The sequence below is a fragment of the Archocentrus centrarchus genome, chromosome 23 (assembly GCF_007364275.1).
Source record: "Archocentrus centrarchus isolate MPI-CPG fArcCen1 chromosome 23, fArcCen1, whole genome shotgun sequence".
Taxonomy (NCBI): domain Eukaryota; kingdom Metazoa; phylum Chordata; class Actinopteri; order Cichliformes; family Cichlidae; genus Archocentrus; species Archocentrus centrarchus.
In genome coordinates this window covers 10,141,937-10,163,476 of record NC_044368.1, presented here as the reverse complement: position 1 = coordinate 10,163,476, position 21,540 = coordinate 10,141,937, and the positions used below count along the sequence as shown (strand labels likewise).

Sequence of the window (21,540 nt, the reverse complement as noted above, 5' to 3'; positions counted from 1 at the left end):
ACTCGCTTTTTTTTTTTTTTTTTTTTGACCTCCGCCTTGTGTTCTTCTTTCAGGTCAATGTGACCGTGGACTACATTAGAGCAGCTACTGGTCCAGGAGAAGGCACGCCTGCTTTCCCAGAGCGTACCTGTGCTACAGTCACAATTGGTGGCATGTAAGTAATACAGCATGCTGAATTGTCTACTGAAGGCTGCATTTTCTACAGACAAGCTGGAAACATGAGATGTGAAGGGCTGGGGCTAGCTGGTTAGTTAGCTGGTTAGCAGTGACTAAGCATGTCCACTAGTAAATTGATCACGGATGGTGTGATGAAATTAGGTTGTTGCCATATATTAATGTATAACTTGGGCAGCCCTTAATATACCTGGGTGACCCACCTAAGTGGACTCTTATGCATTGCAAACTTCATAATACCTTGGTTCTGTTGTATTGTTCAAGCATTGATATAGTTTAGCAGCTATCTTAAGTTTGCAGTATGAGTCAAATAATCCACCCTTACTGGCAGATCACACAGCATGCAATTTATCAGTGTAAATGATTTCACTAACACATTTTATTTTGTTAGTATAGCTGCCTTCCTATTAAACCCTTTAAAAGTTAGGTTAATTTGTTGTAAGACGACACATAATATTCATTTTTCAATCCTTGGAACTTCTAAACTCAACATCAGTCACAAAGTAACCTAAAAGGGCTTCTTTGTATTTTAAGTTTATTAAAAAAAAATGGTCACCTCAGTGCAAGCAATTATTTTCTATCTGCAAACTCTGCTTTGAAGGAATTCGGGTCATCCGTCCGAAACATGTATTTTACACAGTACCACAGATAGAAATGTTATTAAACTATTCAGAGGTTCAAATTTAATCAGAACCAGTAAAGAGGCGCTTTAATACCGCAGTGCTTGAAGTGAATCTTTAGAAGTCTGTTCTCAGTCAAAAAAAAAAATAGTTAAAAGCCACACTTCTGTTTTTTGTTTTTTTTTTCCTGTCTGTATCACTCAAGACATAAAGCATCATCACATGCGCATATGGAGACATAGATGCCTCTTTTTCATCAAACCAGCTGTCCAGTATTTGTTAGTACTTGCTTGTACAGAGGTCAGGATCTGACCTTTTCAAACCAGAACCAGCAACTCTGCTTCACATACAACAGTTGGTGAGGCTCCCCGTGAACTCTGGGGTCAGGAGCTGATTTGGTCATCGGGGCAGAGGTTTTTGACCTTGTATGAGCTATTCTTGTGGTAATGGACTTGACACTCAGTAGCCTGTTTTGGAAGAAATGTGTATTGCTAGAAAGTTAGTTGGGCACCTATTTGTTATAAATCACTGCATAAGGCACTTGTGCACAGTACACTTACGATGATCTAAACATCTTGGAGGACTTGCCACAAGTCTTATGTGAATTGAGGCTGTCTAAACTGCTTCCATCTTTTCATGTAATCCCAGACCAATTCAAAGAGACCATCTGTTGAGGGACCCTTTGTTCCTCATGTCCATGAAAATGGTTTTCTATGCCTATGTTTTGGGTTTTTATCATTACTGAAGTAAATAAGATGGGACCAAAGGGCCTAAATCTTTCCATAGTACTTTATATTACATAGCTTATATAAAGATAACATTAATGTCTGCTTGCTTCCTGTAATTTGTTTGCCTCCAAGCTTTCACCTGTTTAGCAGCATTGTTTGATGTAGCAAGGCTTTAAAATGTAGAAAAGGAAACATTTAACTGATGTCAACAAGGGCTGAAATATTGCATCAGTCAACATGCCCTGCACCATGTTGACAGACAAATACTCTGAAGAGTTTCTTTCTGTCTCTTCATTTCTTTCTCCCACGCTTTAGCTAGAACACTGATGTCCAAGGGCTAGCAACTAAGTGCTACATTAAGCAGCACAATGTCCCCTTCTTTCTGCCCTTAATCCTCTCTTCTCTACGTCAGCATCAAATGTGGAAGGGGTTAGTCAAGTGTGCAATGTCAACATTTAAGTGACCTTTGTTCCTTAGCAGAGCCACCTTTGGGATTTGTAGTACATATTATTATTTTTTTATTTTTATTTTTTAGCTAGCTCCCCTAGAACTCCTTTGTGAAACCAAGGGATTTTTGCTTGTTGTTTTTTTCTTAAAGTAATCTTTCTTTCTTTGTCCTGTTTCCCAGCAACATAGCAGAGGCTCTAGTAAGTAAAGGCCTTGCCACAGTCATCAGATACAGACAGGATGATGACCAGCGCTCCTCCCACTATGACGAACTGCTTGCCGCAGAGGCACGGTGAGGAACACACGCTCCTTCACACAAAGCACTCCCCATCTCCCTTTTACATGAACTTGCGCTGCTGTGCACGTGGGATGCACAGGGGTTCTTTGAAGTGATTCATTCTCAGAAAGACACATGAAAACATGCTTGTGACACATAACGTGCGCGCTCTCTCTTTTTTTGACCTTGACAAATTTTGCTCTTGTGAAATGAAGAAGAAGAAAAAAATGACCTTGAGGTTTTTTTTGCCCTCTTCAAATTGCTTTTTCATTTGCAGGTGAAGTAACTCAATTTTTCAGCATATTTTAGCGTCACTACCGTAAGTTCTAGCCTGTCAGTCATTGTTGCATTTTCTTTAAGAAACCTGCAACATTTTTAATCAGACGTGTATCTGTGCCATTTCTTTTTTTAATTTTACATTTCCAGAGATATACACACAGTTCTCCTCATGTGCTAGACATTAAGACAAGACTCTCTTTACACATGGCCTAAGAAAATAATTATATTGCAATGGTGAGGAGAGATTTAGTACAAACTTTATTACTCTGCCATAGATTAGGATCTGCTTGCTAGGTACTGCAGACGCAGGTTTAACTCTCTCGACCCTTTCTTTCATGCAGTGTCACTGCCCACTCTCCCTCTTTCTCTCCTTTCTTTTCCAGTTCCTGCTTTGCTTCTTTCTTTGCACATTTCATCTTTATTTCTGCACCTTAGCTAGTTGTGTCCTTCTTTGGCCTTGCTCTCCTCTTTTCCCATTTCATTTTCTCTCTACCCCTTCTCTTTTTCTTGCTCTCTCTCTCTCTTTCTCTCTGTCCCTGGTGGGGTCCTGTTAGAGTTGATGGGAGGTTTCTTTCTGTGGCCTTGACTTTATTTTTAGTTTCCACTGCACAAGGCTAGTGGCCCAGAGCCTTCAAAGCAACCTCCTAAAGGCTGTTCAGTGCACATGTATGTATGAATGTACACAGTGCTTTGCATCCCAGTGACCCAGTTGTCGCATGTTCCCACTGCACAGCTACAACCACGGGCCATCCTCATCTTATTTGGCCCTTGAGCTGCAGTAACAATCACTAAAAACTACTAGCTGACTCTATAAAAGCATCTCTCAGTTTCTCCTCATTCCACTGCTATAACTGTAATTTTTCTTCCATTATTCTTCTGCCACCATTTCCACTTTTCATCTCAAACATACAGATTATCTGGCTGGGAGAAAAGAAATCCTCCCACTAGTGCTTTCAGTTGTGCTGTAATGGCAGTTCAGGGAAAGAAAACTGAATGAATTTATATTCTACTTCACAAATCCACAGTGGCTCTGTATGTATCCACAGTGATGACAAAAAAAGAGCTTCTGTTTCTCCAGGTCTAATAAACCTCCAGCCATATGCTTTTCCATCTAATAAAGAGATTGAGCTGTGTTGGAGAGATGCATATGCTTATGGTTTAACCCTTTTACTGCAGGGCCATCAAAAACGGGAAAGGCCTACACAGCAAGAAGGAGGTTCCCATCCATAGAGTGGCTGATATCTCTGGGGTAAGTACATTTTTGTGTATAAATCCATACAGAATGACACATTTTCTATGGACGTGTGTGTATAGTGGAATAAAAATATACACTTGTTAACATGTAAGCGATGTAGACTCATTTACATGCAACCTGAAGATACATCAGGCCAGTGATTCTCACAAGACGCTCTGTAGTCCTTGACTCACCCCTATAAGTGTCCTCTAAAAATATGCAGCACATTAATAGAACCATCAGCGAGACTTGGTCCTAGCTTGTTTACGTGTGCCCAGGGGCTTGATAGAGGCATCGTTTGGCTAATGAAGCCTGATTGAGAGCGCTTACCAAATGAGCATCAGTGTAAGAAACGTATCTCAGTATCAAGTGCTCGGTGATTGGAGCACTTTTTCTCAGCACAACCAGAGAAACAGTCTTTTTTAAATTTTATCATCATGCTTTTCTGTCTTCTGTTCAGCCTGTTCTGTTGCTCTCATGTTAATGTAACATAGATTTTTTTTTTGTTTGTTTTTTAATCATGAACAATCCTTTTTTTTTTTTTTTTCCTAAAGGGACTGTGCTTCACACATGGGAAATTTATGCCAATAGTCCTTATATTTATAATTATTTTAGTTTGTCCAATTACTTTTGAGTACAGGATGCAGAGACTGCAAAAATGGCTGTAATTGAAACGGTTAATTCATTCTTTTTTTTTTCTTCTTTTTTTTTGGTTAAACCCTTTTAATTAAAGCTGAAAGCAATCACATTTTGATTGCCTCATTTGAAACCCATTGTGTGTATAGAAGCAAATTTCTCAACACTGTACTTGTCGACTCCCCGTCTCTTATACATTTTGACAAGTCGCTTAACGAGTGGAAACTGAACTTCAGAAACATTAGCACCTCATTGTCTCTCTGTCGTGCTCTTGTAGTACTCTTGTTAGCTCCAGAGAGTCATTTGGTTAAATTAATATGACTTCCTTTTCTGTGTTAGTCTGGGTTTCTTTATTTTTAAAGGGGCCTGTTGTACTCACTTCCAATTCTGTGTTTTTATTGGACTGGTAGAGTAGCTTTGCATGATTCACAGTTCAAAAAAATGCCTATTTACCTTATTATGGGCTGTGATGCAGCCACTCAGTTTATTCTCTGTCTGGAAACAACTGTTTGGTCACATTAAGTGCACCTCACTAGTCGTGGGTTTGACCCCTTTTTGCCTTCAGAACCACTTTAACTTTTTGTGGCATCGATTTATCAAGATACTGGAAACGTTCTTCTGAGAATTTGGTCCATATTGACATGTTAGCTTCATACAGTTGCTGCAGATTTGTTGTCTGAATATTTGTGATATAAGACTGTACCGCCACATCTCAAAGGTGCTCTGCTGGTAGCCTCAGTTTCCTGTTCTTAGCTAACAGGAGTGGCACCTGGTGTGGTCTGCTGCTACTGCAGTGCGTCTCAAGGTTCGATGTATCGTGCATTCAGAGATGCTCTTCTGCATTCTGCCATTTGAGTTACTGTTGCTAGTCTGGCCATTCTCCGGCATCAACAAGACATTTTTGTCCAGAGAGCTGCTTCTCAATGGATTTTTTTTCTTTTTCTGGCCATTCTCTGTAAACCCTAGCGACGGTTGTGCAGGAAAATCACAGTAGATCAGCAGTTTCTGAGATACTCAGACCAGCCCGTCTGGCACCAGTAGCCGTGCTACATTCAAAGTCACTTAAATCACCTTTCTTCCTCATTCTGATGCACGGTGTGAGCTTGGAGAAGTCAACTTGACGATGTCTGCATGCCTAAATCTACCCATCTGCTTCCATGTGATTTGTTGATTAGTTATATATGTCAATGAGCAGTTGAACAGGTGTACCTAAACCAAGGTTCCCGTGAGTGTACACCTCTGCTCTAACTGCATTTCAGCAAATCATTAAAGCTGTTTAACACTAACTGGACTTTAGAGTCTGGCTAATAAGTCATTAAGACATGGCTCTGTATAACTGCTCTCAGATGTTATGCTCTTCTACGTTGTCATCATTGTGGCCTCCCTGTCTTATTGTGTCAGCAGCACAAATAAATTACACGTCCCTGTAAAAATAATTATGACGGGGAATTGTTTTGCTGACTGAGCAGCTCTGGTATTTTATCAGGGGGTTTAATACATTTCCTGCTTATAAACCTCCACCCAACTTAACTGGCTAAACTGACCACATTTAATGTGCAGCAATGACTTGGAAGTGGTTGCATGGGGAGGTGCTCAATAATTAACTATAATAGTAGTAAGAAAATTATTACAGGCCACACAGAGAATTGCACATTGCACTCATTAAATTCTGTCCCATTAAGCCCACAAAGGCCACAGTGATCCTTGCACTTTAGTGGGATTGTGCTACATCATGTGTTTATGTATGACATGCACACGAGCAGTGGAGATCTCCTCTACAGTATTTCTGTCAGTTTCAAATAAGAGATGCATGATTTGCAGCACCATCTAGGATTGTTGCCAGTGACTGCCAGTGGGTGTGAGCACACTCATGCACCAGTTGTTTGGCTAGGCTAATGTAATGAGCATTTTAATAAAAGGACCAAAATAGCAGCATTGCACCCCAACCCCACACCTCAGCATCCAGCCTCTTTCTTTTTTTTTTTTTCTCTTCTCCCTCCTGTGGTACACGCCTACACACAACTGCGGACATCCACGGGTACCCTCACGCACACAGAAATACACACTTCTATACGTCAGCATCCTTTGGTGGTACAGGTTTGTTGAAAGGGATTATGTACATTGAGTGGGATGCAGTCACAAATAGAGCAAGGATGGGTTTATAAATGTATTGTGTAGGAGATGTACAGAGGTAGTGGGAGGAGAGTAGATACAGCACTTGACTCACCTCATGCCTCTAAAGGTTGCATAATGAAGTCCTCTCCTTTCCCATTTCTCTTTATTTTTTTTTTTTTTTTTCTTTTTTTCGGAACCAAGTTAGCCTGCACAGCCCACACACTGCAGGTGCTGTAAATGTGTTTGTGTGAACGAGCGAGCGTTCGGTTCTGACGTCTCCCACTGAAGGGGTTATTTTGGATTTCAGTGGGTGCAGTTCAGGTGGTACATCTTATGGTTAAAGCACATACCCTTTACTCAAATACTCAGAATCCTGGTGACGTGTGTTGCTTGGTTTTTCTTGTCCATCTTTTCCATTGCCGCTTTGTGTACTGTACCATTCTCTAAAAAAAGGAACAAAATTATTGATATTTCTGGTTTTTGAACCACTCTGACCCTCACATAAACTCACAATAACAGTGGGAGAACACATGTTTTTGCTCTGACTTTACTCGTTTTAACTCCGTCCTTTCCTCTGAGGCTTTGTGCCTACTCCTATGTCCACACTGCCACACACTGGGCAATGACTCACTGGTCTGTTGTGCCTACATGCTCATGCCTGGAGTAGACGCATATTAAATAATTTTTTAGCGTTTACAAATCTTCCACTGCCGCTATATTACTAACCCTTCTTGCACACACACGATTTAGCTTTGCTTGTAATTTTGGTCCAAGCACACCAATAAGCTAGTGACTCACCCTCAAGGCCAGAGATTGAAACAGGAAAGACGAGGCTCCAGACGTGTCACTGAGAAGTGGAGCAGACTTCATTAGGCCTGATCAAAATTTAAAGTTGTTTGAATTAAACACACATTATTTTGTTTATTAACCTATTAAGTCTATGCCTGATCTACATAGTTATTTATCATGGTGTTTTTTTTTGTTGTTTTTTTTCCTTCTCACAGTCAAACTCATAATTTCATGTCATCTCTGTTCAGGAGACACAGAAAGCCAAGCAGTTCCTGCCCTTCCTGCAGAGAGCCGGCCGGTCAGAAGCTGTGGTTGAATATGTCTTCAGTGGCTCGCGCCTAAAGTTGTACATGCCAAAAGAAACCTGTCTCATCACATTCCTCCTTGCCGGTGGGTATCTTTTACCTTAGTGTCGTGAAGGTCATTTAATTTTGTGCCGTCTAATTGAGTCACTTCGGGGTCTGGGTGAGCATTAGTTTCTTCCGTGATAAAGTTCCTTGCCATGTCTTTCAGTAACAGTACAGATATTTTCATTTATGTTGCAGCCAGTGCAGATAGTATGTGTCACATCACCGGATGATGCAGGGGCAAAGGTTTAAGCCCTCCCCACACCTCTCAGCAGCCAGCCCTGAGAGGGCACGGAGGTAGCTGGGTATGTTCCAACCTCAGCCCACCTTCTTTCAGAACACCAGTGTTGGCGTGAAACATGTGCCTCCTTTAGCCTCACCTGCCCCCCTTCTGGCGTTCCGCCAAGTTTCAAATAGACTCCCACTCTGCTCTCCACTTGGTGGTAATCTTCATTAGAAACTGGCCACTGTTTCAAGATAAAGGGAGGCTTAAACTTGAGGTTTTTAATGCTAAACTAGGTAATTTCCTTTATGCCTGAAGTACAAAACCCTCCTTTTTCTAGTTCTCTTCTACTTAAAGTATCTGAGAAGGTCATGTTGGGAAAACTGCAGTATATCTTCTGAGAATGTAAAGTTGCACCTTTTGGCATTCAACCACAGCTTATTCTTCCTACCAGATTTTGATTTGTATTGTTTTTCTACCTGAAAAACAGTAGCTCAGAGAAGGCATTAAGAATTGAAAAGAAATGGAGCTGCAGCAATTAGTTCATTGACTGATTAATCCAATACATGAAACTAAATTATATACAGAAAATTAGGGGGGCAGACTTTGGCTGGTTCTTGTAAGGACATGATGAATTTCAGTAATCTTTTGGTTTTGGTGATAATAAAACTGATTAAAGTTAAAAAGCAAGATTTAAAAAAAAAATCCCACTAATATCACTATTGTTTGACATTTTATAGAGAATTATATTCTCTATATTAATCTCATGTGTCCAACCTTTGTAGACCTCTATTTTATTTTCTGTGAGAACAGCAGATGCAGATGGGATGAAATAGGGACTGCTTGATAGCAGGTCCACTCATTTATTTCAGCTCCCCGACGGTGTTGACAGTTGGTGCTAGTAATAAAAACACAGAGACTGTATCTTTAGCAGCCACCAATGATTTGTGCACCCCACCCCCCCGGATCGTGTGTATGGTTTGAAGCCTTACCCTTTCCACAGCGGGTAAAACTCTTTTTTGCAATCGAGCTATGATTCAGTCCATCTTCATTTCAGGCAGACATTTGCTAACAGTTCCTCTTCATTTCCAGTAGAACAAACACCATATATTTCTGTCAAACACCCAGATTCAGTTTAATTATGCGTGGCTGCATTGTTGATGCATTAATTAATTTTGCCATTTTGTGTCTGATTGTCTTGCTATCCACTGATGGCTTTTTAAATTGCATTGTTCTGTCCACTGCCTGCTACAGGATACATGTAAATGACCCCATCAAATAAGCCATCTGTACGTAGGACCATATGTTTGTTATTTTTGCTCTTGCTTTTCTCTCTAACTAAATGCCAATAATGTAAACACAGACTGATGTTTACATGGTGTACTGTTTAAATGATTTTATTCAATCAAAGGTTATTATCAAATCTTAGGAACCACATTAGCACTGCTGGCCCCTGAGCAGATTTGATTAAAGCTGTTCCCAGAAGAAAAGAGAAGATCTGTTGGAAATGCTGTCATAAAGATGCACGTTAACCCTGATTGATAAAAATATTCCTTTTCCTGCCTTTTGTGTATTCAGCTTCTCTTCCATTTAGTCCTCTGCATGAATTGTACTTACTTAAGGTGTGCTTATTTTTGTCGTCTCGTTGCCATTCGATTTTTTTTAAATTTTTTTTTAAATTATTTTTGAAGATGTTTTGACATGCGTTTTTTCCCCATCTTTGATGGGTCATGGCCTCAGTAGTTCTGTGTCTGTATGTTGCGCATGGTTTTCTTTATGCGATAACACATTTTAAACCCTTAACCATACATGAAACGAAGCCGTAAAGCACAAAGAGCTCCTTATTCTTGGTGCACCTTTAATCTCCAAGTGCTTCCTATCTCTTCCCTCTTTCTCTTTCCTGTCAAAGTTATCTTTCCATGTTTTATTCACCCATCTGCACCAAGGGCTGTGGAAAATGACACACACAATAAATTGGCTGCCCTCAAGCCTGTCGTGTTTATCTGTGAATGAAACTGCAGGGGCCCTATGGACCTTTTCTCTTCAGGCTATTGCATATTTGTGACAGAAAATAACATTTGCGGAGAGCAAATCTTTATTCATTTTTTTAGATATGTTCAGCCAGTTAAAAAGGACTTGTCATGTTGCAGTTGTTCATAAAATGATATAATTACATACATGGCAAAAACCTTTGTGACACTAAATTGTGCAGCTTTGAAATGATATTTTAAAGGTCTACATTTGGAACGTGTACATTGACACCTAAATTAAACTGCTATTTATGCCGCGTGATACATATGTGAGGTGTCAGAACAGTTGCTCTAAGCTTTTATAGTCTTTTATGTCTCATTACCATAACCGTAAAGTTTTACAGCTGTGTCATTTTATGCTTTTGTAGGGTTAAGTATCGTCATTACTCATCACCCCATTAATTATGCATAAAAGGTTAAAGTATGTTTTCTATATGCTGAGTCTCCTTGTTTAGTAATTTGCTCTGAGTGCTATGTAAATATTCTCTATGTGCAGATAAAAAGAAAACCTATTCAAAGGATGCTGCTGTTAAAACATGTCCTGCATTAGTCATCTGTTTCATTAGCTGCATTTTCTTCATACTGTGTTCATCAAGGCCAAATTTTTATTCTTTAACAGTGTTGTGGGAGGGCATTTAAGAACAAACTGTTTACAGTAACACCGCAAATGAAATCATCCCAAGGCAGTAAGTGATGTAACGCCACAATTCAATATTACAATACAAAAACACAATTTAAGATCTCCCAGCCTGCTTAGCCAGCAGCATTTTTATTCTTTTGTTTCAGCCGTTCTTATTTGTCCTGGTTTAACACTGAACCCCGCTGACTACTGCAAGGAATTGTTTCTCCAATGAGGCACCTCAAAGCCCCAGTGTCTCCTTCCTTTTCCAGAGTTTTCCTTGATGTAGAAAGACAGGGTTGAGGAAGCTGCAAAGTACAGCAGCAAGAGAAGCCCCTGCTTCAAACGAGGCCGGAGGTGCGCTTCAGGAGTTGAAGGGGTAGTTCCCTTTACTCTCCTGAAGCACATCACCTTACTTTTCTTTTTCTTCTTCTTCTTCTTTCACCGTGCCTGGGCAGTGTCACTTCAATATGTAAGTTTGATAAAGGGTAAAGGAGTCATCCTGTTTCTAAAAAGGAAAAAAAAAAAAAGGTGTTTTTGGGGGGCCGTATGGGAAAGGGATTTAAGAGTGTGGTGAGGGGGTTTCGATGGATGATGAAAGGAGGAGCTGAAGTAAGATGTGGCAGCTGAAAGGACAAGGAGGTTAACAAAAAGGGGATATGTTAAAAAGGAGACACAAAAAAAAGTCTCATTCATGTAAGGTGCATGGGTATAAAAGCTGGTTTAAGCAAAGTTAGACAAAGTAGGGAAAAGGATGTAAAAGTTCATTGGCTTCAGTAGATTTCAGAGTTTGAGTTGAGAGCAGGTGAAGTGAACTTCCAAAGTTACTTATAAAGTTACGAGCAGCAGACTGTCAATAAAAATGAACCATCGATCACACGGATGCAACGATTTCCAGTGTCAGCAAGGAACATTAGCCATCACACAGTGTTTGGTTTAGGGCCTGAACACCTGTGTGTTGGTGGTACACTCTCGGGATTAATAATAATAATGCATTAGTCTTATATAGCACTTTTCTAGACACCAAAAGACGCTTTACAATTTCATGCACTATTCATTCACACCTCATTCATGCTTCAATCGTACTTGGTAGTGGTAAGCTATTAATGTAGCCACAGCTGCCCCTCCGACCACCACCAACCACATTCACACTTAAGCAATGTGGGTTAAGTGTCTTGCCCAGGGACACAATGACAGCTCAGACGGGGACTCGAACCAGCAACCCTCCGGTTGCAAGGTGAGCAACTGCCCACTGTGCCACTGCCATCCCTTAAGGATTGTTTGAGGGCAAAATAAAAAAAAAAATGGTGAAATGGAGCAGAAAATTTGAAGACCTGTTCTCTTAAAATGTCTGTGAACGAAAAAAAGGAGCATAATGGCAAAATGGTCAGAAAAGAGTGTGAAATAAAATGCTATTGCGCTCTTTAGTAGCACCTGACCGATATATTGGCACGGCTGATATTAGCCATTTGCCGGTGTATCGGTTTCAGGATTTATAACAGCAGATAAATGAACATTTTTTTTAAAAGTAACAAATATACAAGAGAAACACCCTTTAATCTGGTTATGATTATTGATTTTGCATAGTTTGAAATGATTGAAGTGCCACAAATGCAATAACCAGCTGATCCGAGAAGTCAATAAAACAAGATTATTTTTAAACAGCGTTGTCATACCTGCTAACAAACGTAAAGCTTACACAGTGGTCCTTTTAAGTCCCAACACATGGGGCAGTTGTAGAATCATTAGCCATAACACTTTATTTATTAGGTTATTACACTACCAGCTAAAATCTTGAGCCTAAACACAGTCTATGAGCAGCATCATCCTACAGACACCATATTTACTGTGTGCTTTTGTGCCCTGCAAATATGTTACTTTAGCAAATAACAGTTGAGTTTATTGCATGTGAAAAATACATTATTTCGCTCCAGCGAAGGGGGGCATTTTTAATGCTACACCTCATTATTTGTGTTTTATTATCAGACCAGCTAAGCACGGACAAATTTGTATGTCAGTAATTTTTCAGCTTGTTTACAATGTAAAGATCATGAATAAAAAGACCCCCCCCCCCCCCCATTTGTGATCTATTTTCACAACCAAATATCACAATGTGTGCTCTAGAGGAATGGATCTAACATTGCCTAAGCTTTATCTGAGGTAATGAGGCCTTACATTTGAAAGCCGCGGTGCGATGATGGTGAGGCAGAAAGATCGAGAGGATAAGAGAGAATCAAACAATCCTAGGATTTTCCCTAATAGCATGCTCGCTTCGTCTCTTACCTTTAGCTGCCTGCACTACCCCTCACCCCACTCCACCGTCTGTAGCTTTGCACCCCTGTGTGTCTTCACCCTCGGGTAAACTTTGGCCTGCCCTTTATGCATTAAGGGATCAGTGAAGGATTGGGGGGGGGCATATTCAAATAGGGGAAAGTTGCATGCAGGGAAGGACAGCAAGGATTAGTAAGATGAAAGTTTTAATGAAAGGGGTTTTCGAGCTGAATTCACACACTCATTTAGACATGAACCTCCCCAGCTTTTAGTTCTTTGTTTGTTTGCCTGTTACAGGGCTAATTATATCCTGCCAACAGCCTGTCAAAATTTAAGAATTAGTGACTTAATAAAATTAAAAAGATAGACACTAATAGCGTTCATACTGAGCTGCCTCTATCTTTTAAGTATCCATTTATACCTGCAGACACGCCAAAGAGAGCGCGGCTGGCAGGGTGTGTGTAAAAAAGTCGGAGGCTAATCAGTGTGCAGATTATCAGGACAGAGATTTGTGGTGTATTTATTTGTATAAACTGAGTGATGACACAAGCACACAACAGCCATGCAAGACACATTCCTACTAGAAGACACTCGTCATTCAGCTTGGTTACTTGAAGAGAAGTCAGCCCACCCCAATGATCTCTTTTGACTGGCACTCTACATATTGATAATGTACATAACATGTCACTTGCGTATGACTGACTGGAAGTATTAAAATATTGTTATAACATAAAGATGAAAAGACAGCTAAATTAAATGCTTGACATTTTAGAAATTACAATACTTGCATATTAACTTTTTTTTGCTGAGCGCTATATGACAAGATTGCTGTTCCCTTCATGTCTTCCTGTGAAAAATGAAATTGGAACACGTTAGTTAGCTTAGCTTACCACAAAGATTGAAAGCAGGGTCAATGACTAGCTTGGTTCTTTATAACGCTCACCAATTTGGTTTTGGGCTTTGTTTCTGAAGCCTCAAGTGTGGCATTTTGGCAGTGGTTGTTTACTTATTTATTTTAGCATGATGAGCAAGGAGTGAATGTGAAACAAAGGGAACTGATTGCTTAAAGAGAGTTTTGTCCTTGACTAAGTAGCCACACCATAAAGCACACCCAGCTTCTGAATCCATTTTACTCTAGTTAGGATAATAATTTAAAAAAATGAATGCCATACTGTATTAAATAAGACTTTAAACTAGAGACTGTGACTATAAACTGAGTAGGATGGGTTTTACTGAGGTAATACATCAGGAGGGAAGTAGAGTCATTTTCTCTTAGACTTCTAAAGTACTGTGCAAAAGTCTTGAGCTGCCCCTTTCTTTGTATTTTTGATGATCTCACACTGCTTCAATAATGTTGAGGCTCAGGCTCCAGGCAGGCCAGTCCATGCCAACATATGAAGTTTTTGGCTTCTAGCTCTTTGGGAATCACATTGTTGGTGCACAAATTCTGTTTTCTGCCAGTCAAACTGTCTAATCCTTGGCATTTCTTCTAGATTTAATTAAAGAAATATGAGCAAATAGTTTTTTGCAACAAGCTGCTCGCAACAAAGTGATTAAAGATGCAGTACAAAAAGTTTCTTCGCTAAGTTGTCGGTTTTGTATAGACACAACGCTGGTTTATCCCTAGAGTTGGGTATCTTTGTTATACTTGAATGAACCAACCAATGCATATTTAAGGTTAAATTTTCAGACCTTTAGTCTGTGGTTATATTTTTGTTTAGTATGCACAGCCCACACAAAAATACAAACACATGTTGAGGTTTTAATACTGTGGCTTTAATGTAACCAACTTGTGATTTTTCTGTCAAATGACAGTGGGCACAGAGGTTGTGTTGGTGCTGCAACAAAACAGATCATCTTTCTCGGCTGTAAGACGGAGAAACAATTGTCAAGAGAAAGCTGAAGTGGTTTAGCCTGTGTGTGTGTGTTCCTGCCACAAGGTTAGAAGATTGAATTTGGTTCCATACATCTTATGTGTGAGCCCTTTTATCGATTTATAGCAGAAAAAGTATAGAAACAGTTGTGCTTTGTATGGAGAATGATTGTGGCAGAGAATGATGGAGAATTTGTGCGGACCTGTCCAGATGGAGGGATTGTGTTTTGGTGCGAGGCAAAGGAGCTTAAAGCATGTGTGTATGACTAAGCAGGAAAGGTGTTTTAGCTAAGGGGGCAGGCGGTATTTCATCAGTCATGTTGCTCACCCCAAATCACAGATTAAAAAAACATCTTCACCACAGGGCCACCCCACCCATCTCTGAGCATGAGCTCTGCAGAAGGGAAGGAGGAGGAAGCTAGGTGGTGGTGGTGATGGTGGGGCGGGGGTGGTGGTGCAGAACCACAGCATTATTAAATGAAACTGCTGATAGCCTGTCATCTTTTAGGAGTTGAGTTGCAGCATTTGGAAACAACAAATTAATTCTTTTAATCTGCTCATTCAATTGTGCATTAATTTGTTCCAAAATGAACCGGTCATTCATTACTAACAGTCTTTCCAGATCTGTCTCTAAAGTCTGGCTGAGACATTTAAAAATGAAAAATCCAATGTCCATGTCTTGCAGATCAAATATAATGATTGATGATGGATTGACAAGTAGGCAGGCACTGCAGGCCATAATGAGGAGCAGCTGTACAGCAGTGTCCTGTGTGTGTGTGTGTGTTTTTGTATATAGTGTAATGTCAGGACGATCAGTGTACATCTTGTTTGTCTTGGAGATAAGATGGATATCCTGGAGTTTGACCCAGATGTTTATCGGGGTGTCAGGCGTGAGTTATGTATCATGGTGCAGGTTAAAATTGGCTGTGCTAAGTGACTCCCTGGCTTGGTCTAAATGCTGCAGGGAGGAGACTACAGTATGTGTGAGTAAGTTGCAGGATATCGAGTGCAGTTAGGTCATTTGAGGGGAGACTGCAGTGTGTATTTGGTTGCAGATATGTCCGACTTAATTAGTTGGACTTGTCATTTAGGATTCATAGATTAATATTTAATAAATTATAACAGCTTCTTTGCTATTTCTTTTTCTTTGAGTATTAATGTTTTTAAAGAGCTTTAGTTGATTTGAAATTGTCCCTCTTGTATGCTTGTGAAGTCCTTGTACTTTATATACTTTACAGTTAAACTCAACTTCTTTGTGTATTACATTAATGTGTCATCTTTTCTGTGGATTATGCTAGGGAAAAAAAAAAAAATTAACACAATTCCAGCCCTTATCATAGCTTCGGCCAACTCGAGCAGAAACTCAAATATCTCCCCCACTCTGCAATTATTTCATACGCCAATTTTTTGCTAACGGCTTGCAGTATTTGCCCCTCCCGTAGCCTTTCCTCTTTTTGTCTTTTTCCCTTTTTTTTTTTTTCCTTCTCCGGCATCCCTTACCTCTCTCCTCCTCTCTTTATCCTGGCAGTGTTGTAGCTACAGTGTCCCTTGTGGAAGTCCTGTCCTGGTCCACTTCTATAAATACTTTCAAATGATCTTGGCCGTCAGTGTCTTCTTCTCCTCCTCCTCCTCCTCCTTCTTTCTGCTTTACTGGAACCTTTATTTTCTTTATTTGTTTGAATATAGGCAGATACTTCAGAGAGTGTGTGCACAGTAATTTTAATAGTATTAAACTATTATATATGGTAAAGGACAGGTGCATGTTAATTCTAAAGCTGCAAAATATATATATATTTTTTTTTATTGCTAGTCTTGTGCATATCTTTGCATTTCTTAGTTTCAAACTGTCTGACATTTAAGTATATAATAAACAATGTGACCTTGAATTCCTGAGGAACAAGATATTTGAGCTACAGTGAAATGATACAAACTTGGGCATGAAAGAGAAATTCTCATGTGTCTGTTCGACTTTAAAGCTCACTGTTGGATCCTTTAAGTCTTACAGAAGGTTGAGTCAACAGTTCTTTCATAACCCTTGGGTGCTGACTGTCCTGTGGCCTCATTTTTGCCTTTCTCGGGCCATTTTCCCTTCCGTGCCACTGTGAATATGCTGATGTCTTCTGTTCTTGTTCTCATAAATGGGACATATGTGGTCACATAGTGAAGAGAAGGTACTAAACAAAAAGGTGAGGTTTTAAAAGAAAAGTCACTCGGGGCTTCAGTCCAGTACTGTCGTGGTCTTCATGTAGTTAGTATTACTGGTTGTGTAAATAAACTTTTGAAAGTTTAAAACAACTTCTTTGAAAGGACATTAAAAAATAAATTAAAAAAAACTTCTTGAATTGCAGTAGCCAGTATTTAGACACACTTCATAGGTTCCCGGTGTCCCAGATTAATGGCACTGTAAGCAAAGCATTTCAAGTAACATCATTAGTTTATGAAGACTTACCGCCCCTCTCAAATAATTGGGTGCAGTTGTGATAGACTTGCTATCTTAAGCTGGTGGAGTTAATGCTAGATTTCATTTATTTTTAAAAACTGTTAGATGGCTGTAGAACCATCTAATCTCTGTGTCACACACATTTTATTGGTTCGGCATCTGGTAGTTGGCAAAGAAACACATTCTTTTTATAAAAATTGTTTAATGGTAGTCCCAAAACAGCTTCTGCGTGTATTACCACCACCTTCAAGCAGTAGAGGTCGGGGAAATACACCCTCACTGGCCACTTTATTTGGTACAACTTGCTAGAACAAGGTTGGATGATGTGAGCTATGTTATTCTGCTGGATGCAGCCAACAGAAGGTGGGCACACTGTGGTCATAAAAGGATGGACATCGTCAGCAACAATACTCAGGTAGACTGCAGCTTTTTAACGCTGTTGTTGGTATTAAGGGGCTCAGTGTGGTAAGAAAATATCCCCCACACCATTACAACAAAACCCCCAGTCTGAACTGTTGATACAAAGCAAGGTGGAGCCATACTTTCATGTTGTTTATGCGAAATTCTGACCCCACCGTCTAAATACTGCAGCAGCAATAGAGACTTATCAGATCAGGCAACATTTTTCCAATCTTCTATTGTGTAATTTTGGTGAGCCTGTTCAAATTGTCGTGTGTTTCCTGTTCTTCTCTGACAGGAGCAATCTGCTGCTGCTGTAGCCCATCTGCTTCTTCTGCATACCTCGGTTATAACAAGTAGTTATTTAGGTGAATTTTGCCTTCTTATAAGCTCAGAGCTGTCTGGCCATTCTCCTCTGACCTTTGGCGTTTTTGTTCAGGCAACTTCTACTCACCAGAGATTTTCTGTTTTCGGACCGTTCTCGGTAAACACTAGATGGCTGTATGGGGGAAAAATCCCAGGAGAGCAGCAGTTTCTGAAATACCAGCCAATCTGGCCCTAGCAACCATGTCAAGTTCAAAGTCACTTAAATCACCTTTGTTTTTCATTCTGATGCATGGCTGCATTTCAGCATGTCTACATCCCTAAATACACTGATTAGATATCTGTGTTAACCAGTGAAAACAAATAGTCTCTGAAACTATTCTGTTTCTTAATGTAATAATTATTCAAAAATCATGCACATCCCTACTGTAAAGCACTTTTGTATTCATTTATTAGAAGATATAAGTACCATCAAAATTTTTTTATTATATGAAAACATTTGAATCTTCAAACTTGAAGGATTTACTCACAGTATGTAATTTATGCCTTAATCGAACACACATAAGCTTTTGCTTTTACGCATGCTTTTATTTTTTTTCCCCGTCACTTTTACACAAAAGCACAACAGCATTTCCCTCTGCTATCTCAAATGCTACTTATAGAAATACATCATCATTCAGGAGCAGTCCAAGGGAACACAAGGAGACCATAAATTATACTTACGAGGACCAGGAGTGAGATTCAAATCCCAGGATAGTCTTCGAGGGAGATGGCCAAAGCTGAGCACTAAGTCACCAGGATTCCCTGGCAAATCTGATTTTACTCTTCTGTCATGCATTTGTGGGTCTGTCCTGAGGCAGTATATCTGTCACTCAAGTGAAGCTCATTAAATTAAACCTTGAGTCAAAGAGGGAAGAAAAGACTCTAGGAAAGAGCTGTTGCTTTATTAGCACAGTACTGGAGGGTTAAAGTCCCAACCCAATCTATCATTAGGCTACGCTGCATAAAACAGTAGATCACCAACTTACTTGTTGTAGCCGTTAAGTGACACTAATTGCTCATTAATTGAAGTATTTGGAGAAAGCTGGATGCAAACAGATAAACATAAAGCTGGTGTGTTTTTATATTCAACATTTCTATTTTATTCTTTGTCTGAAAAGGATTATACAATGTAGCAGCGATCATTCACAGTTTCATATATGAAAGGGAATAAAAGAAGGTGGTGTCTCAATTGGTGCAGCATATCTCCTCCAGTAGAGATTGTGTATGTAAAATTTAGTGTGTGAACCTAGACTTTCTAGAAGCCTAAAATCCTCACGTACATTCATGAACTCAAGGCCCTTTCAGGGTCACCTTTTAAATATGTAAATTCTCGGTTGTGCATACATGTCCTTTTATCACATTTTAGTTTCATTCTGGTTATTGTAGATGCTCTAAAGTACAAGCACCTTTAAACTCACTCATTCTTCTTTTCCGCCACCTCTGCCCTCAAGCTTATTGATTCCTATCACTATTCTGTGTAAAAAAAAAAAAAAAAAAAAAAAAAAAAAAAAAGAACTTTGAAAATATACCAAAGTCTATGTCTTAGGGTACCAAAGACAACAATTTTATTAAGACTACTTTTCAGTGGAGATGCTTTCTACAGAGGTGTTTTATGCACTCAGGAATGACCTCTGACCACCAATTATCCATTTAGTGTAGATCATAGTGTGGCTGGTTAATGTTTATTTTGTCTCCAATGTGCATTTGTGCAATTGAGTGGCCAGACATTTTTGACCTTGACCCATTAAGAGGGATGAGGAAGACACTTGATGGTCTGAGATGCCAGGAGTGCCAGAGCTCCTGGAAAATGTGAATGCAATTCTTGTTGTTGGGTTTTTTGTTTTTTTTTCATTGTTTCTGTATTTCTTTCTTTGTTTCTGTCTTTATTTATTTATTAAATATGATAATTTGACCCTGTCATGTCTCCTGGTTTTTTTCTGGCTCATCAAGCCAAATAATGTTAAACCAATTTTGGGCATCGTGCTGTTCTTTTGAGTAGCAGCTGTGCTGACCTTTAACTCCTGCAATTGTTTTGTCTTTGGGTAGGTATTGAATGTCCACGTAGTTCCCGGAATATGCCTGGAGGCATGCAGGTGGCTGAACCCTTTAGTGACGAGGCCATGCTGTTCACCAAAGAGCTGGTGCTGCAAAGGGAGGTAAGCAATGAAGCAGAACGTTTTGGCCCTAGTTCCTATTGCTTCAAAGCTCAGCCCCATCATGGGTGCATTTGATATTCAGCTGTTTCCGGATACTGAGTCGGGGCCTCAGTATCCGCTTTGCTGCAGTTTACTTTCACACTCACACTTTAGTTTTACTTTGCTTTGAACAGAAGATCATTTTGGTTCAGAGATGTGAGAAAAATGTTGATTATAATTTGAACAGCAGATGGGAGAGCAGCTACTTTAGCCGAATTCTCCGATCCAAAAACAAAGTTTTTCCTTCCTTGCATCAAGCCTAACGTGAAGACAGTTTGTTCATAGATGGGACCACTAGTTTTAATAAGCTGATTAAATTGTTTACTCCCGAATGAGCTTTATTACAGGCGTATTAAAACATCGTACCCTCCACTTGAGTGTTGCCAAATCTCAACAAGAATTTCGTTAGAAGTGGACAAAATCCCAGTCCAATACCCTCAAAAACGCCTACACACACACACACACACACACACACACACACACACACACACACACACACACACACACACACACACACACACACACACACACACACCATTGCCATCCTTCAATGGTTATTCCAGTTTACGGAAAACTCACCTGATAGTGGATCAGTGCTCCTGGGCTTTAGAAAACTCCATCCACTGTGTGCCTCTTCATTCACATGCTAATAGGTTTTTATAGGAAGCAGTGAATGGACCAAAGCCATGATGGAACTAGCTATAATCCTGCCACCACTTATCCAGGCCACACACACACACACAGTCTCTTTCTCCTGCTCTCCCCCTCTCTATTCCTATCTCAGTTTTAAAGGGCTTTTTTGCGTAGGGTGGCTGACTTCACTGTCCTCTGGTGTTTAATTGTCATGAAAATGGAGCCAGTAGCCAGTGTTGCAGGTGGACTAATGTTAAAGTGTGTATGTGTATGTATACTATATTGCCAAAAGTATTCACTCACCCATCCAAATCATTGAACGCTAATTGCTTCCATGGCCACAAGTGTATAAAATCAAGCACGTAGGCATGCAGACTGCTTCTACAAACATTTGTGGAAGAATGGGTTGCTATCAGGAGCTCAGTGAATTCCAGCATGGCACCGTGATAGGATACCACCTGTGCAACAAGTCCAGTCATGAAAGTGATTGGGAATGAGAGCAATCTAGCCACGAAGTGGCAGACCACATAAAATCGCAGAGTGGGGTCAGCAGATACTGAGATCTATAATTGCTACAGTCCTCCAAACTTCATGTGGCCTTCAGATTAGTCTTCAGATTAGCTTAAGAACAGTGTGTAGGGAGCTTCATGGAGTGGGTTTCCATGGCTGAGCAGCTGCATCCAAACCTTAAATCACAAAGTGCAATGCAGAGCGTTTTATGCAGTGGCGTAATGCACACTGCCACAGGACTCTAGAGCAGTGGAGACGTGTTCTCTGGAGGGACGAATCATGCTTCTCCATCTGGGAATCTCATGGATGAGTCTGGGTTTGGTGGTTAGGAGATG

General features: G+C 40.0%; 1 protein-coding gene across 1 annotated transcript in view; it reads left to right on the top strand.

Annotated features, from left to right (window-relative positions):
• snd1 (staphylococcal nuclease and tudor domain containing 1) overlaps positions 1–21,540 on the top strand; it is a 172,100-nt gene that overhangs the window by 40,654 nt on the left and 109,906 nt on the right. The window contains exons 12-16 of the mRNA XM_030719705.1: positions 54–154; positions 2,151–2,261; positions 3,702–3,774; positions 7,548–7,689; positions 19,914–20,023. Coding sequence (XP_030575565.1) covers positions 54–154; positions 2,151–2,261; positions 3,702–3,774; positions 7,548–7,689; positions 19,914–20,023 — 537 coding nt within the window. The remainder of the gene's footprint in view (positions 1–53; positions 155–2,150; positions 2,262–3,701; positions 3,775–7,547; positions 7,690–19,913; positions 20,024–21,540) is intronic.